This window comes from Mustela nivalis (assembly GCF_964662115.1).
Source record: "Mustela nivalis genome assembly, chromosome: 10".
Classification (NCBI taxonomy): Eukaryota; Metazoa; Chordata; class Mammalia; order Carnivora; family Mustelidae; genus Mustela; species Mustela nivalis.
This window is the reverse complement of record NC_139029.1, coordinates 8,235,707-8,253,113: the sequence shown is the minus strand read 5'-3', so window position 1 is coordinate 8,253,113 and position 17,407 is coordinate 8,235,707. Positions and strand designations below refer to the sequence as shown.

Genomic DNA, 17,407 nt, shown 5'->3' with positions numbered 1-17,407 from the left:
AGGAATTAATCTGCCACCTTCAGGTTGTTCGGGTCAATCAAAGGGAAACAGATGAGAGGACAAGGAGCCAAACAGGGCTTTTTCCTGAAGTAACAAAATGACTAATCGAATACAGTAGTATACAAAATTGATGCTTATTTACTCAAGTAGCAGACAGTTTCCTGTTATAAAACGGATTCTGGAGAAAGCCATCTGGGCTCAGAAGCTCCTAATAAAACTAGGAAACTGTCTATTCCTACCTCCTCCAGACGAAAACCGCTGAAGTCTTCCAGAAACTTTATGGAGTTGAAAGAGGAGATACCTGTCCATATGCCATAAGGTCTCGGATCACAAGCCAGTCCCTGGGCCACGTCTTTTCCTTTCTGAGTTTATCCTGCACTAAACAAAACTGTCTGGAATTCATTCTTTAAAGGTTTATTTATGGTACATAGAGACTGTTTATGTGAAGCAGGGTATTTGCCCCATTTCCCTCCTGGGACAGTGTTTAAAACTACAGGCATAGTTCCCTCTCTGGCACTTTCTGAAATACAATTAACAATACTGGATCTTTTTTCCTTTTAACAAATCTGGTTTTTATTTAGGGAGGGGAGGAAAAAAGTAAAGGGTCTGAAGTTTCCCAACAAATTATTTCAAGCCTTTGAGAAGACAGTTTTAGGCTTTTTAAATAGTGTCTTTGTTTGAAATTCCCCCTCACCCCACCCTCTTGCTCTCTGACCATTAAAATGTGGGTTTTCTTCCAAACTAGATTGCTCAATTAAAGCCCTTCTTTTGTAATACCCCAATGCTCTAAATGGGAAAAGGACTGCTGTAGGCCACCTCGCGAAACCTTTGAAAGGCTCCTGGCTTCTTTTGATCTTTAAAAAAAATAAAAACAAAAAACACCCAAGTACATACAAACTACCTGGTTTTTCCGTCTTACCCTGCTACTCCCTAGTACTGCAGGCAGGAGACTAATGGAGAGGAAGGGGGAGGGGAGGGATGTGTCTGCATTTGTGAAATGGAGCTATTATCTCCCCCTTCTCCCATCACAGAGGAAGGAATCCAATCGAGATAGCAGATGGGAAAGCGCTCCCAGTCCTTCTGAACAGACACTGTATCTGGCAATAATGTGCCCTCCGTGTAAACGTGAAGAGACTTCCCTCTGAGATTTCGGACAGCCTCACTTCTGGCCTGAAGTCAAGAGAATCAAGATAATTATTCCTTCAATACCAAAGACACGGTTACCTTTTAGTCAGACTCTTGTGAATCCTGCTCTGGGACAGCACTCCATTCCCTAAGCACATACTTTGAGCCATTATACAGTTGTCTCAAAGAGCACACGGCTCTTTCTAAGAGCTGCTAATAAAGGGATATTACTCTGTTAGGAAACTCTTTGAATAAATGACATTATTTTATGAGTCCCAGACTCCACGAGGAGAATTCGAGACACAGTGAAACGGTGACTTCCACAAGCTGAGAATTTAACTCTGAAGTCCCAATTCCCAGCACCCTGCCTGAAACAGTAATGTGCCCCATTCAGGATGCCCACCCCCCCCCCCCCGCCCCGCCAGCCAGTTCATGACACAGCTGCTCCACTGGATTTCTGGAACAATCATCTGAAAAGGCCTTCAAAAGGTTCCTTCAGTACGGTGACAAACGGAACACTGGCCTTAACGGATCGCCCATGTACCGTTCACACAGCATCACACATGCACTAGCAGCACCCTGTCCCCGGAGGTCTGGACCTACTTCAGCTGTAGGAAATCCTACTGCATTTGTCAGGCTGGGGGAAAGTGTTTTGCTGGGAGCAATCTGAAAGGAACTGTTAGGTGTCTGTGTTTCTAAGTAAGATGATTTAAAAAACAAGAAGTCCTTAACTCTCAGGAAATGCTTAACATTGGTTTGTTGGGCGCATGCCAAGTGTTCTGGGGGAATATATACTTTATCAAACAAAACCATTCCAAGGGGTCACATAAGTCAAGTGGATACTTGTGGATATTAACAAGATAGTGGTTTTCCCATGGTTTTCCCCCCACTCCTAGGCTAATTATAAGTATCTTTAGTCTCCTGGGAAACATGAAATTAAAGCCAATCAAGCAGACAGGAGAGTCCGCTGGAAAGGGCATGCCACGCTGTTCTCAGGATGGTTGCAAAGCAACTCCTGCCCCTCTGGTCCTGACCAGCATCCCCAGCTTGCCGCGGAAATGAAGCGGCCACCCTTGCCCCGTCCTTATCCAAGTATGATCTGTTGATGACCAGACCACGGTCTCGTTACCTATAGGTCTGTTTTAGAAGTTGTGAGTTGGCAAACCAGGCACCACATGAGGCCCACACATGTGTTATGTCAAGCTCAAAAGGTTTTTAAAGAAAACAACTCAAACTGGTTGCCAACATTTCAAAACCAGGAGATTCCACATAAAAACTCAGATTTCTGGCTTCGCTTTAGAAATAAAGAGAGAGATCCGGCCACACTGGGTTCACGTTGCCCTGTGACAGCAACTGGCCGGAGCTGAGTTGAGGCGGCCCCTTCAGATGAGGGGCACTCGCCCCACACGCCACGGTCCCCACCGCGCTGCGTCACGCGGCGCACTGCTGGACAGTCCCGGCAGGCAGCTGAACCGAGGTCGCCAGGTGTATTATTTGTCTATTCAGGTCTGCGGCTGTTCCTGCTCAGAAGAGAGGCCGTCACACAGCATCTGCGAGGAGGCCGCGTGGGGCAGTGGTCGCGTCCTGGGCTGGTGGTTGCGGGTGGAGGGCGGGGAGCAGGTGCCTTGACAACCGTCTTCCAGGGCAACAAACGAGAAGAAGCAGAAGTAATGGGTCCGAGCGGCAGTGAGGCAGATTTAGCCTCGGTCTAGGAAAAGACTGTCTAACAAGCACCTGGGGCATCCTCCTGCTCCCATCACGGCTGACCCACAAGGCCTGAGTGAAAGAACTCTCTGAACTCCAACATCCAACAGCTCTAAAGTGCTCTGATGCCTTCCGTTCGCGGGGGGCGGGTTGGGGGGACGGTATCCGGCACAGTGCAGCACGGTACAGGCTTCCGAGTCACGCGGGCTTGGATGTGAATCCCAGCCCCAGCCCTTCGTTAAAATGGATCTTCCTGCGGCAGACGAAGATGGAATCCAGGCCCTCTCTGTCAAGAGCAGGTCAGGACGGTCTGCAGGTGTGTTACATTCTGAGACGGTGGTGAGGGAGGCCACACCTCAGCGGTATGGGGCCGAGTGTGCGCCTTGACAGGAGTGGACACTTCTGGTCTCGGCCATTCACGCAGAGGTGGAGAGAACCGGTGGGCCGGCAGGTCTTGGGCACAAAAGGCAGGTACTGCCTTGCTTGTAACTTTTCTCCTGAATCTGCAAGCGGCCCTAGGAAAGTAGGCTCTGACCTCATTGAGACAAGCCAAGAATTAAGAAGACGGGTTTTATGTAATTCTGTTTGCTCTTAAGTATTTTAAAAAGTGCATGTACATCTACACATATGTCCGTATGTACACACATTATGTGTACACATGTACGTGTGTGTGTATATATTTTGAACCTTCTAAAAGGGAAACCTGTAAAAATACCTGCTATCGAAGATGATCCTGGACAGAAAAAGCAAACAGGAAACATACTCACTCTTTTCCAGGGAAAGCCACTGTTTAAATCTTACCCAGAAATCCGCTCACCTTGAGATCCAGTGGTAGCTTGTTGGAGGTGAACACGCTCAGCTTGATCTGGGGAATGCTGATTTTGAGGTTTTCGAAGTAGTACCGAATTGGTGTTCCGCCCTGCTCAGCCGTCTTATCGTGGAGGTTTTCATCGTACTTTTCCACCTCTGGTACAAGAGTAAAATAGAGAAATTAAAAAAAAAAAAAAGAATCTCCTGAAGTCTCACACATCAAATGCTAACGCTGAAAAATAATCATACAGAAATGTCAACATGTCTCCAAAGTTAGTTTTTCAGGGTTTGGTGCTATGTACAGTATCCCCATACCACTTCTTGGTAAAAGCAGATGTGCTTCCTGTTGTTTACCAAGAAAGTAAAATAGCCTAATCTTTCATGACTCCATGCCATCTGGCAGACATCATCTTTGGAAAAAATCATGCAGGTGGGGAAGCCAGAGGCCACGGGTGTGTGCTGGCAATAAGTCTTCTAGAAACTGTGTTGTTCTTATTATGATTATCATAAATGACCCCGATTATCTGCATTTATTTCATGAGATGATATATCCAAATAGCATCCCTCGAAGTAGAGTTTAACTGAACTATAATGAACGACATAACCAGTTGAATAAGGTACCTGAGTGCAAGAGAATGCCTTTAAAAAGAAACCGGCTACAGGCTATAACGAGCTGACATCACGGCAGCAGGCACCCTCTCTCCCAAATGGCGGACGTTTGTGAAAGCAGCAGAGTTGAGGCAGATTTCTATTTTTACGTCTTGTGTAGTGAGAAGGAGTGACGTGGGCTGGCGCACGGCAATGTGCTCTCTGCCTTGCTCCTGTACCCACAACCACGCGGTCAGCTTACTTTCACTTGGCTTCACGGGCCTTAGAAATACAACCAAGGAGACTGTACCGATCTGCCTATCAAACAAATGTAGGCTGTATGTGCTTATGGTTCTCTTTATAGAAAACAAGGGACGAGGTTTGAGAAAATGATGCTGCAAGAGAGACCTGCCCGTTTGTATTCAGGGAACCTAAACAGGGAGCGTGGAAGACATTCCAGTGAAACAAAGGCCAGGGTTTTATCAACATCTATACGATGCTTGGTGAGAAATTTATTTAGAGCAACTTACAAGAAAAGCATGTCCAGTAAAACTGAAAGTAAAACTTCCCAGGAAGGTGCCAAAAGAGCCTGGCTACCTGCAGGCAGGGTCTCGAGTGGCTGTCTGAGTCCAAACACACACCCAGAGTGGAAAACACAGTTTTAAATGGACAGAATCTTGCTTCTGATCCCAAATACACATAAAGTTTGAATCGTAAGTCTGGGCTAAAGAGCAAAAATATTTTTCATGTGTTGTGTCTAAGTATGTACATATGCACACACGTCCCCAGTGGTTTATTTCTCTAGCCAACGTGGACATATAAACATTCAAGTCTATTTTATCATTTCTCAGTTTCGATATTCGGTTTTATCTTCAAAAGACTAAGCATTGCCTACTTCTTTCTAAGTTCTATATTCAGTCTTACAAAGGCCATGAGGAGGAATCTAAAATAAAGACACAAAAGCTACATGATTTCTGTAGTGACTGCTGGGACATGTAGGGTTTCCAATAGCTTCTCTCACTCCCGTCTCTAAAGAAGAGTCAAGTAACTAGAAAACTTGGTAATGACATTAAGGCATAAGGGCATGGATGTAAAAAGTTAAGAAGTTAAGGCTAGTCAATTTTTTTTTTCCATTAACTAAACCAAAGGAACTGCCGAAGGGATTTCTGATTCTTGGCCCCCAGTCTGTTTACTAAACAGAGGTTAGGAAACAAAGTGGTTTGCTAAATGACGAACATCATTTCTGTTATCCTCAAGCAGATGAGTCAACAAATGCACAACGAAGAGGAAAAGTGTGCTGCTTTCCAAAGGCTGAACCCTGGGAACCCCCAAGACACCTCTAAGATGCTTCCTTCATGCTCGCATCAGCCACCCTCCACAGCCCCCATCAATAGGCTGTTCTGAAAAAAGCCGCTTAGACACAGGCCTCAGCTTCTGGGCTCCGGCTGCGAGGTGTGAAGGGAGTCTGCTGGGTACTCAGAAGCCACCTATTTTCACAAGGGACTAGAAAAGGCCATTCTTGGGTCACTTCCCAGCCACAAATCTAGAATATTCAACAGTACCTGATTCTGCTTGATCGTAGCCAAAAAAACTCAGCAGCTTGAGGAGCAGTTTCTCTTCAATTTGCACTGTGAATCTCTGAGCCGTGATCATCAGATGCTAGAGACGGAGAGATTCTGATTAATAGTGTAAACACCAGAAGGAACTTTCATCTGCGCCATGAAGAAGGCCCCCAAATGACGTGGCACAGTTTCTTTGCTCATGTGATTTTGTGACCACACTGCCAAATGATTTCTGGCTCATCTCTCTCTACGTTGTTACAATTAGCCAAGAATTCCAGAAGAGGTTTAATATACAATTCACCGCCCTCTTGTTTGGTTTCCGGGGCATCTGTGTCTCCTTAAGTCAGGATCCTGCTTGCAGATGTGCTGTGGAGGACAGCATTCTGGTGCTGAGCTCACGTGGACAGCAAACTCGTTGAAGGAGCGGCAGGATTGGAGGGCTGCACACAGGCCCACTGGTAATGGTGACGAAGGGCAGAAATAGGGGAACCAAGCTCTTAGCTCCCACTTTTCCAGAGTTTGCTGCTGTATCAGCCCGCTTAGAGTGGAAACTTCTCTAGGGAAGAAAGCTCATCACTTTTGAACGATGTGCTTTTAGTAGTCAGTGTAAGTCAGCTTGCACAAGAGGACGTCTATCCCAAGGTCAGACCCCTCCTAACACTCTCTAATTATTCTAATAACACATCTGGATCACACCTGGTCCTGATCAACCTGGAAGATGCTATGTTTTCCCACAGAGACTCGACTCTGATGAATACAGACTCTGGGCCCTGGGGATTCCACGTTATCAGGTGCAAAGCCACAGTCGAGAACGCTGGGTGCTACGAGAAGTTGCTGTGAGCCCCCACCCCATGGAGGAAGTCAGACTGCCCTACTGTGTGGGACGACTTTGGGCCAGACCCCGTACTCGGAGACTGGGCTGCGAGAGAACAGATCAGCTCCTGCCACCACGCCAAGCCCAGCAGCCTCCCCCAGGGCCTACCTTGTAGATGTTGGTCAACGCGCTCTTACTGGGGAACTTCACCGCGTTCACCTGCACGGCCGGGCCGGTCTCGATGACCTCATTCTCATTGCTCAGGGGAGTCACGTACAGCATGAAGGGCTGAGTGGTACCAATGAGCTGATTGTCCACCTGGCCCAGGAACAAGACAAAACAAGAAGGGACAACGTCTCACTTCTCAGCTCTCTGTTCTCGTTGAGTGGGGTCCCCTCCTTGGTAGGACACTCAGAAAGGACCCCTGCCATTTTCCTCTGTTTCAGCAGCAGTTGGAAAAACGTATCCTCACTGCAGACCAGCAGCAACTATAGTCGGAAGAACAACAGCAGCTCTCCTGTGCATGGGGAGTGCCACGTGCCAGGCACAAGCTAGTCCCCTCACGTGCATGATCTGAATCACGGGATACCTGTGAGGTCAGAGGCACTCGAGTCAGGGCTCCGCTACAGTCCCTACCACAACCTCCTGAGGATGATCCCTGTCCTCATGGCACAGATAAAGAAGCTGAGGGGAGAGGCCCTTGCTTAAGGTTGCACAGCGGGCTCTTCACAGAACTAGAACTTGACTCCAGGTCTGTCTGACGTCAAGCCCAGCGCTCCTAAAGGCTATCAGCGAGGTGGGCGGACCATAGAGCATGAAAACTAGGGAACTGGTGGCTCGGCTGCTACCAAATGGAAACAGTGGCCTTGACCAAAGTCAAGTCTGTGCTAGGAATGAAACGATGATGTTAGTGGCGTTAGGGTCTGCTCTATTCACCCACGCCAATCAGCACCAGATTGGAGCACGCTGTCTACACCCCACTGTGTTTAGGGGTGTCAGAAGACTCACTGCAGGAAGCGGGCACCTCCACTTCGTTTTCCAACAAAGCTCCACATCAGGGAAAGGAAAGAGAACGTCCGTGTACTTTCTACACATCTAAGTGTACTCCCTACACGTCACCGAATACATCCCTTACTACAGCTCTAAAGGCTAAAAGTCTTTCTCCTCATTTTATAAAAGACTAAACAGAAGCTTAGAGAAGTTAGACCACTTGTCCACATTCCCACAGCTAGTGAGGCGGATGAGTCAGGTTCAAATACAGGCACTTCTGGCACCAAATCCTGTGACCCTCCCCGTGTACCACACGGACGGCCACACAGCCATCTGGATAACCTGCGGGTTCTCACGTCGCAGAGGTAAGGGCGAGAGACCATGAGCATGAGCACTTGCTCCTACTTCCATCCTCGGCCCTACCGTGTACTCCCTGCACAGCAGCCGCGGTGAGCTCCTGTCCCTCCTTCCTTTCCAACTCATGCCCCTCCTTCCTTTACACCTGACAGAGGCTTCCCTTTCTCCTGGGATGAAACCAAACTTCTCGCCACGGCCTCCATGATATAGCCACTGCCCACAGCCCCGCCTTCAGCACAGAGCAATCCTCTCCAGGTTTGCTCCAATCTCCCCCTACCCAAGCCTTCGGGTTATTTCTCAAAAGGGGGCAGCTCTCCTCTCTTCAGAGTCTCTGGATTCCGAGGGAATGCGTTTTACCCTAATAGCCTTCTCCAGGGCTCGCTCACTCCCTTCCTCCAAGGTTAGCTCTCACCGCCTTGGGAAGATCTTCCCAGGCCACTTCATCTCAAAAGCATTCCGTATTCTTTCGAGCAGTTCCCACAGGTGGCCATCATGTTCCTCACTTGCTCGCTCCCCCTGTTGGCTGACCTCTTCCCTGGCCTGCTAGCCCAAAGGGAGCAGAACTCATCTCCTGAGTCACGGCTGTTCTCCCCAGAGCCTAGTGCCCTGCACGGTACACCGCCGATGCCCTAGGAATTTACCGAGTGAATGAATCACCCGTCACATCCAATAGAGAAGACACCTTACTCTGACCGCTCCGTTATTCTTGATAATGGAGGCAAGTACACTTGATACAAGATGTGGAAGAGGTACAAATTCTAGTGTTATTCTCCCAGTTAGATTAGATGCTTCGGAAGAATGGGGACCAGAGTTTCTATTTTTAAACATTCTTTCTCCCAGCGCTGTAATCATGATCAACTCTCAAACCTGTTTATTTTCCACGATTTATGGCACACCTTAAGTCAAGAGGTATTATAGGACAAATATTCTTGACTAAATGGTTAATGAAATTCATGAAGCACAAATAGCTCTTTGGAGCTTCTCTGTAAGGTGAAGAAAAAAAGACAAGAAATAGAAGGACAAAATAGTAACTTTTTATCTGTCCTCAAACAAACAAGATGTGATTAGCCTGAACCGTTTTCTCTCTGTGCTGTAGGATAAAAACATTTTTCTGAAAGAGGGTTTCGGGTGGATGGAAGTGTACAGTGTGAGCGAGAGCAGAAGGACACCTGGTCAGGGGCACACAATGCACAGCCTCTGGAGGAATGCAGCCTCCCCACCCAGGGAAAGAATCAAGGTTTAGGTCTTTGGATCCTTCTGGAAATGTTTACCAGGAACTGGTTTCCTAGACACGGTAATCCTGGTGGAGGCTGGAAGGAAGGGCTGCAAACACGAGGCTACAAAGACAAGAGCTGTCTTGATAGCAGGACCACAAAATTTGGGCAGAAACTGTCAAAGTCAACCTTTTCAGAGCTTTGACAGTTAACCAAGGGCTTGCAGCAGTCCAGGGGTCACTTATCAGAGAAAGTTGGCTGAAACTCAGCAAGAACAGCCAGCTCGGTGGCTTTCCCACCCCACCTGCCCTCCCCAGGTTCACGGTGGCCTCAAACATCAACAGCCCCATCCCCGGGCAGCCCCGGGGCTGGGATGAGCTTACAGCTCCCTTCAAAGCTTCGTCCCCATAGCACTGTCAAGCTGCGGGCCTCTCTGGCACCCTTCCCTTTCTTGGCATCAGTGATTTGTGTCTTCTCTCTTTCCCCTCCTGATCAAACTCATCAGAAGTTTGTTAGTTTTACTGATTTTCTCAAAGAAGCAGCTTTTGACTTCCTTCTTTCCTTCCTTTCACTGCGGTTTTTGGTTTCTACTACAGTGATTTCCACTGGGGTGCTCACTTCCTTTCTTCTGCTGATTTTAGGCTTAATTTGTTGTTGTTGTTTACTTTCTTAAGATGACACCTGAGTTCAGTTTCCAGACCTTTATCCTCCTCTAATAGTGCTAGAAATCTCCCTTCAGTAGAGCTGCAGTAGCATTCCACCAACTTTGACATGCTGTGTTTTTATCTTCGTTTAGTTCAAAATATTTTCTGATTTCTATTTTGATTTCTCCTCTGATCTCTGGGCTATTCAGAAATATGCTTTTTAGTTTCCAATCATTTGGGGGATTTTCCCAACTATCTTTCTGCTCCACTTCAATTCCATTGTGATGAGAGAATAGACTGTGTGACTTGAATCCTTTTGCACTTGGGAATGGTTTTATGGTCCAGAATGTGGTCTCTCTTGGAAATGTTTCCTGTGCACTTGAGAAAAACAGGTTTTCTGCTGTTGCTAGGTGGGTTGCCGGATAAATGTCAATTAGGCTACCTGGTTGGTAGTGCTATTCAAGTCTAGTATACCCTTGATGAATTGCTGCTTATATGATAATTCTAACAATTATTCAGAGAGGGTAATGAAATTTTCTTTTTCCTTTTTTTATTATGTTATGTACACCATTTGTTTTTGATGTAGTGTTCCAAGATTCACTGTTTACAGATAACACCCAGTGTTCCACGTAGTACGTGTCCTTCTTAATACCCACCACTGGCCTCACGCATCCCCCACACTCCTCCCCTCTAAAACCCTCAGTTTGTTTCTCAGAGTCCAGTCTCTCATGGTTCATCCTCCCCTTCGATAACCCCTGTCTTTATTTTTCCCTTCCTTCTCCTAATGTCCTCCATGCTACTCCTTATGTTCCACAAATGAAACCACATAATTAACTTTTTCTGCCTCAGCATAATCTCCTCCAGTCCCATCCATGTTGATGCAAAAGTTGGGTAAAAGCCATCCTTTCTGATGGCTGAGTAATATTCCATTGCATATATGGACCATATCTTTAACCATTTGTCTGCTGAAGAACATCTCTACTCTTTCCACAGTTTGGCTATTGTGGACATTGCTGCTATGAACATTAGGGTGCATATGGCCCTTCTTTTCACTACATCTGTATCTTTGGGGTAAATACCCAGTAGTGCAATTGCCAGGTCATAGGGTAGCTTTAATTTTAATTTTTTGAGGAGCCTCCAAAGTAGCTGCACCAACTTGCATTCCCACCAACAGTGTAAGAGGGTTCCCCTCTCTCCACATCCTCTCCAACATTTGTTTATTGCCTTGTTAATTTCTGTCATTCTAACTGGTTAAGTGGTATCTCAGTTTGGTTGATTTTAATTTCCCTGATGCCTAATGATGATGAACATTTTTTCATGTGTCTGTTAGCCATTTGTGTGTCTTCATTGGAAAAGTGTATGTTCATGTCTTCTGCCCATTTTGACTTATTTGTTTTTTGAGTGTTGAGTTTGAGAAGTTTCTTACAGATCTTGGATATCAGGCCTTTGTAGTGTCATTTGCAAATATCTTCTTCCATTCTGTGGGCTGCCTCTTTGTTTTGTTGACTGTTTCCTTTGCTGTGCAGAAACTTTTTATTTTGATGAAGTCCCAAAAGTTCATTTTCACTTTTGCCTTTGGAGACCTGTCTTGAAAGAAGTTGCTGTGGCTGATGTCAAAGAGGTTACTGCCTATGTTCTCCTCTAGGTTTTTGATGGATTCCTGTCTCACATTGCAGTCTTTCATCCATTTTGAGTTTATCTTTGTATATGGTGAATGGTCGAGTTTCATTCTTCTGTATATTTTCCAATTTTCCCAACACCATTTATTGAAGAGAGTGTCTTCTCTCCATTGGATATTTTTTCTGGCTTTGTTCAAGATTATTTGACCATAGAGTTGTGGGTCCATATCCAGGCTCTCTACTCTGTTCCATTGGTCTATGTGTCTGTTTTTGTGCCAGTACCATGCTGTCTTGGTGACCACAGCTTTGTAGTAAAGCTTGAAATCAGGCAACATGATGTCCCCACTTTGTTTTTCCTTTTCAACATTTCCTTGGCAATTCAGGGTCTCTTCTGGTTCCATATAGATTTTAGGATTGTTTGTTCCAGCACTTTGAAAATTGCTGATGGTATTTTGATTGGGATGGCATTTAAAGTATAGCAATCTGTACTATGCTCTGGGCAGCACAGATACTTTAACCATGTTTGTTCTTCTGATCCATGAGCATGGGATATCTTTCCATCTTTTTGTGTCTTCAATTTCTTTCATGAGTGTTCTGTAGTTCCCAGAGTATAGATCCTTTACCTCTTTGGTTAGGTTCCAAGGTATCTTATGATTTTTGGTGCTATTATAAATGAAATCGATTCTCTAATTTCTCTTTCCACAGTTTCATTGTTAGTGTATAAGAAAGTAACTGATTTCTGTGCATTGATTTTTGTATCCTGCCACATTACTGAATTGCTGGATGAATTCTAGTAGTTTGGGAGTGGGGTCTTTAGGGTTTTCCACATAAAGTATCATGTCATCTGCAAAGAGAGAGAGTTTGACTTCTTCTTTGCCACTTTGAATACTTTTCATTTCTTTTTGTTGCCTGATTGCTGTTGCTGGGACTTATAGTACTACGCTGAACAACAGTGGCAAGAGTGGGCATCCTTGTCATTCTCCTGATTTTAAGGGAAAGTCTCTCAGCTTTTCCCTATTGAGAATACTTGCTCTGGGTTTTTCATAGATGGATTTTATAAAATTGAGGAATGTTCTCTCTATTCCTATACTCTGAAGAGTTTTAATCAGGAAAGGATGCTGTATTTTGTCAAATGCTTTTTTGGCATCAATTGAGAGGACCATGTGGTTCTTCTCTCTTCTCTTAGTAATTTGTTCTCTATCACACTGATTTGCGAATGTTGGACCACCCTTGCACCCCAGGGATAAATCCCACCTGGTCATGGTGGATAATCTTTTTAATGTGCTGTTGAGTCCTATTAGCTAGGATCTTGTTGAGAATCTGGACATCCATATTCAAGGTAATGCTGGTTTCATAGATAGTCTGGAAGTTCTCCTTCTGTTTCTATTCTTTTAAACTGCTTTAGTCTCCTATTATTTCTTCTTAGAATGTTAGGTAGAATTCCCCAGAGAATCCATCAGGTCCTTGACTGTTTTTTTTTTAAAGATTTTATTTATTTATTTGACAGAGAGAAATTACAAGTACACTGAGAGGCAGGCAAAGAGAGAGAGAAGGAAGCAGGCTCCCTGCTGAGCAGAGAGTCCAATGCGGGACTCGATCCCAGGACCCTGAGATCATGACCTGAGCCGAAGGCAGCGGCTTAACCCACTGAGCCACCCAGGCGCCCGACTCTGGTTTTTTGATCATGGCTTCAATCTTGTTACTAGTTATTGGTCTATTCAGGTCGTCAATTTCTTCCTGTTTTGGTCTTTGAAGTTTACAGGTTTCCAGGAATGCATCCATTTCTTCTAGGTTGCTTAATTATTGGCATATAGCTGTTGATAATAATTTCTAATGACTGCTTCTATCTCCTTGATGTAAGTAGTGATCTCCCGCCTTTCATTCATAATTTTATTAATTTGGGTCCTTTCTCTCTTCTTTTGGATTAGTCTGGCCTATGGTTCATCGATCTTATCAATTCTTTCAAAGAAGCCACTTCTAGTTTCAAGGATGTGTTCTACCATATCTCTGGTTTCTAATTCATTGGTCTCTGCTCTAATCTTAATTGTTTCCCTTCTCATGCATGGGATAGGCTTAATTTGTTGTTGATTCTCCAGTTCTTTAAGGTGTAGAGAGTTTGCATATTCGGGATTGTTCTGTTTTTTTGAATGAGGCTTTGCTTGGCTATGTATTTCCCCCTTAGGACCGCTTTTGTTGTATCTGATATGTTTTGGACTGATGTGTTTTCATTTTCATTGGTTTCTATGAATTGTTTAAGTTAAGTACCTGTTTGATTTCCTGGTTGACCCAAACATTCTTGAGCAGGATGGTCTTTAGTTTCTAAGTGTTTGAATTTCTTCCAAACTTTTTCTTGTGATTGAGTTCCAGTTTCAAAGCATTATAGTCTGAGACTATGCAAGGAATAATCTCAATCTTTTGGTATCAGCTGAGATCTGATTCATGACCCATATGTGGTCTATTCTGGAAAAAGTTCCACATGTGCTCAAGAAGAATGAATATTCTGTTGGTTTAGGGTGAAATGTTCTGTATTTATCTATGAGGTCCATCTGGACCAATGTGTCATTCAAAGTTCTTATTTCTTTGTTCATTTTCTGCTTAGGTGATCTGTCTATTGCTGAGAGTAGAGTGCTAAGATCCCCTACAATTAATGTATTATTATCCATATGTTTCTTTATTTTGAATAACAGTTGGCTTATGTAGTTGGCTTTTCCCATGTTGGGGGCATAGATATTTAAAATTGTTAGATTTTCTTGTTGGATAGACCCTTTAAGAATGATACAGTGTCCTTCTGTATCTTTAGCTTAAAATCTAATTTGTCCGATATGAGGATTGCCACCCTACCTTTCTTTTGCAGTCCGTTGGCATGAAAGATCAGTCTCCATCTCTTCAATTTCAGTCTAGATATCTCTTTAGGTTCAAAATGAGTCTCTCATAGACAGCATATGGATGGGTCCATATGTCTTTTTATACAATCTGCAACCCTATATGGTTTCATGGGAGCATTTAGGCTGTTCACGTTGGGAGTGATTATTGAAAGGTGTGTTTTTATTGTTATCATGTTGCCTGTGAAATCCTTCTTTCTATAGATTGTCTCTGTAAATTTCTATTCTATATCACTCTTAGGGTCTTTCTTCTTTTATAGAACCCCCCTTCATACTTCTTGCAGGGCCAGCTTAGTGGTCAAATATTCTTTCAGTTTTTGCCAGTCTTGGGAGCTCTTTATCTCTCCATCCATTCTAAATGACAGCCTTGCCAGATAAAGTATTCTCAGCTGCATGTTCTTATCATTTAGTACCCTGCATATATCTTGCCAGACCTTTTTGGCTTGTCAGGTTTCTGTGGACAGGTCTGACGTTATTCTGATGTTCCTCCCTTTGTATGAAGGAATCTCTTCCCCCTAGCAGCCTGTAAGATGTCTTCTCTGGTTTTAAGATTCACAAATTTCACTACCACATGCCTGAGGGTTGGTCTGCCCTCTTTAATCTTGGAGGGGGGAGTTCTATTTCTAGGACATGATGCTTATTTCATTCTCCAGATTAGGGAAAATCTCAGCTAGGATTTGCTCAGCTATATCTTCTAGTCCTTTCTCTCTCTCTACCCCCTTAGGGATCCCAATAATTCTGACATTGGATAATTTCATGGCATCATTTATTTCTCTAATTCTGTTTTCATGGATTCTAAGCTGTTTGCTCCAGGCCTCCTCCTGATCCTTCTTTTCTATCAGTTTATCTTCTAGATCACTAATTCATTCTTCTGCCTCATTTACCCTAGCTGTTGGAGTATCTAGATTAGATTGGATCTCATCAATAGCATTTTTAAGTTCTACCAGATCAGCTCTCACTTCTGCCCTCAGAGAATCTATGTTGCCATTAATGTTCTTCTCCAACCTAGCTATAATCTGCATAACTGTTAGCCTGAAGTCTAATTCCAGCATTTTGCTTATAACCATATCCATTAGTTCAGTGGCAAAGGTCACAATCTCTGAATTTTTCCTATGCTGCGGGTTCCTCCTCCTAGTCATTCTGGGGAGAGGTGGTTGAGGGAATGTACAGAGTCCAAACTCTGTTGAACACAACCCAAGCAAGATGCACCCATTTTATAGGGCCCTTAGGGTTGTCGGCCTCTTGTTCTTCCAGCCTGTCTTCTGGGGGAGGGGCCTGCTGTGCTGTTACTCAGGCAACCCTGTTTGGGCAGAACTGCCCTGCCCCCTGTTGGGGGAACGGGCTCAGTGAAAACTGGTTTTGGGGGCTTTTGTTCTCTGGCAGCTTTCCCTGGCAGCTTTCAGTGTCTCTTCTGAGAGTCAGAGCAGAAGCGATTGTGCCCAGTCCTCTGTCTCAGCATAGAGCGAGTACAGTCTGTTCTCCAGAAAGCCCTGCAGGCCACACTGACTCGGTTTTTGTCTGTGCTGCTGAACACCCCAGCGTCCTGGGTTGTGTGCCCCACAGCAGCACTCCCAGCCCTTGCCCTTGCCCTTTGTGCTTCTAAAACCATCAGCTACCCCCAGTTCACATGTGCACCCCCGCAGCTCCAGGTTTCAGTCCAATGGGCTACCCTAAAGTCCTTTCCCCACAGCTACTGGTCTGGTCTGCAAGTCTGTGCCCAGGCCCCAGTGTGGGAGGCTTGTGCGCTCCTGTGTTATTTCACCTTTCTGGCGCCAGCGCTTCTGGCGGCTCTCTCCCTCTTCCATTTATCTTCTGGTATCTGCCAGCAGAATCGCAGCTCCCTGCTTCATACCTCAAATCCAGCCGCCAGAGATATTCTGTTGGTATAGACCCTGAGATATCTTCTTACATCTCAGGCTGATATCCTGGGTGGTCAGAGTGGTCTGGTAGATATCCAGCTCAATTCAGGAGACCAACTGAAATAGGGTTCTCCTACTCCTCCGCCATCTTGGCCCCTCCTTGAAATATTCTACTATAATTGTGTACTTGTCCATTTCTTCTTTCAGTGCTATCAGTTTTTGCTTCCTACACTTCAAAGCCCCTGAGATCAGGTACATAAATAGCTGCGATCATGATGTGGTCCGCATACGCTGTCACTCTCAGCATTAGATAGCTGCGATCATCATGTGGTCCGCATACACTGTCTCTCTCAGCATTAGGACATTACCTTCCTTATTCCCAGTAATACGCTTTGCTCTGTAATTGATTCTGACAGGAATCTAGCCATTTCCACTTTCTTATGACTAGTTCTAGCTCAGTATGTCTTTTTCCATTCTTCTCTTTTAACCTACTGTATCTTTATATTCAATGTGTTCCTCGGAGGCAGCATGTAATTGGATCTCGCTTTATACTCCAGTCTGATTTTCCACTGGAGGTCCTTATAGCATTCACATTTATTTAATTGATACAGTTCAGTTTGAATGACTCTACCATCTTGTTATTTGTTTTCGATCTGTCTCATCTGTTCTTTCCCATGTTTTCCCACTTTTTCTGCCTTCTCTTGGGTTGTCCATCTTCTCCTTCTGTTGGACTACTAGTTGTAGCTCTTTGTTGCTTTAGGATTTCTAGTATTCATCTTTAACTTACCAGTTTATGTTCAAATGACAGCATACTACTGAGCGCATAAGAACACTGTAGTTAACGTACTTCCATTTCTTCTCTCCAAACTTGATGCTATAGTTGTCATTCACTTTACTCTAACATCTTATAGGCTCTAAAATACAGTGCTATCAGTTTTGTCTAAGCAGTTGATTCTCTCTTAAAGAAATCTAAATAATTAGAAAATATTCTCATTCACCTGTGTATTTATCATTTCAGGGGCTCATTCCTTTGTGGAGAGCCAGATTTCCACCTGCTCCCATTTCCTTCTGCCTGAATGATGTTACTTAACATTTTTTTTAGCATGAATGTGCTGGAAGTGAGTTCTTTTAGCTTTTGTATGTCTAAAAACATTTCTATCTCATTCTTTTATTAGCTTTTGAGGCTTTAATGTAGAGATGATTTCTGATAAGGCTTTTACACATACCGAAAGTAGCATC

At 44.5% G+C, this 17,407-nt stretch overlaps 1 protein-coding gene and 1 long non-coding RNA gene across 4 annotated transcripts in view; both read right to left on the bottom strand.

Moving 5' to 3' along the window:
* Positions 1–17,407, bottom strand: part of VPS13D (vacuolar protein sorting 13 homolog D) — a 252,275-nt gene that overhangs the window by 91,253 nt on the left and 143,615 nt on the right. For all 3 annotated transcript variants that reach the window (XR_014299363.1, XM_082685387.1, XM_082685388.1), the window contains 3 exons: positions 6,772–6,921; positions 5,790–5,886; positions 3,647–3,795 (listed from right to left, as the gene is read on the bottom strand). Coding sequence is in view for 2 of the 3 variants with exons in the window: in XM_082685387.1 (XP_082541513.1) it covers positions 3,647–3,795; positions 5,790–5,886; positions 6,772–6,921 (396 nt within the window). In the remaining variant the exon portion in view is untranslated. The remainder of the gene's footprint in view (positions 1–3,646; positions 3,796–5,789; positions 5,887–6,771; positions 6,922–17,407) is intronic.
* On the bottom strand, positions 10,590–15,581 carry LOC309841879. The gene is made up of 2 exons (XR_014299376.1): positions 13,097–15,581; positions 10,590–12,895 (listed from the first exon to the last, which is right to left on the bottom strand). It is a non-coding gene; the product is annotated as an uncharacterized lncRNA (long non-coding RNA).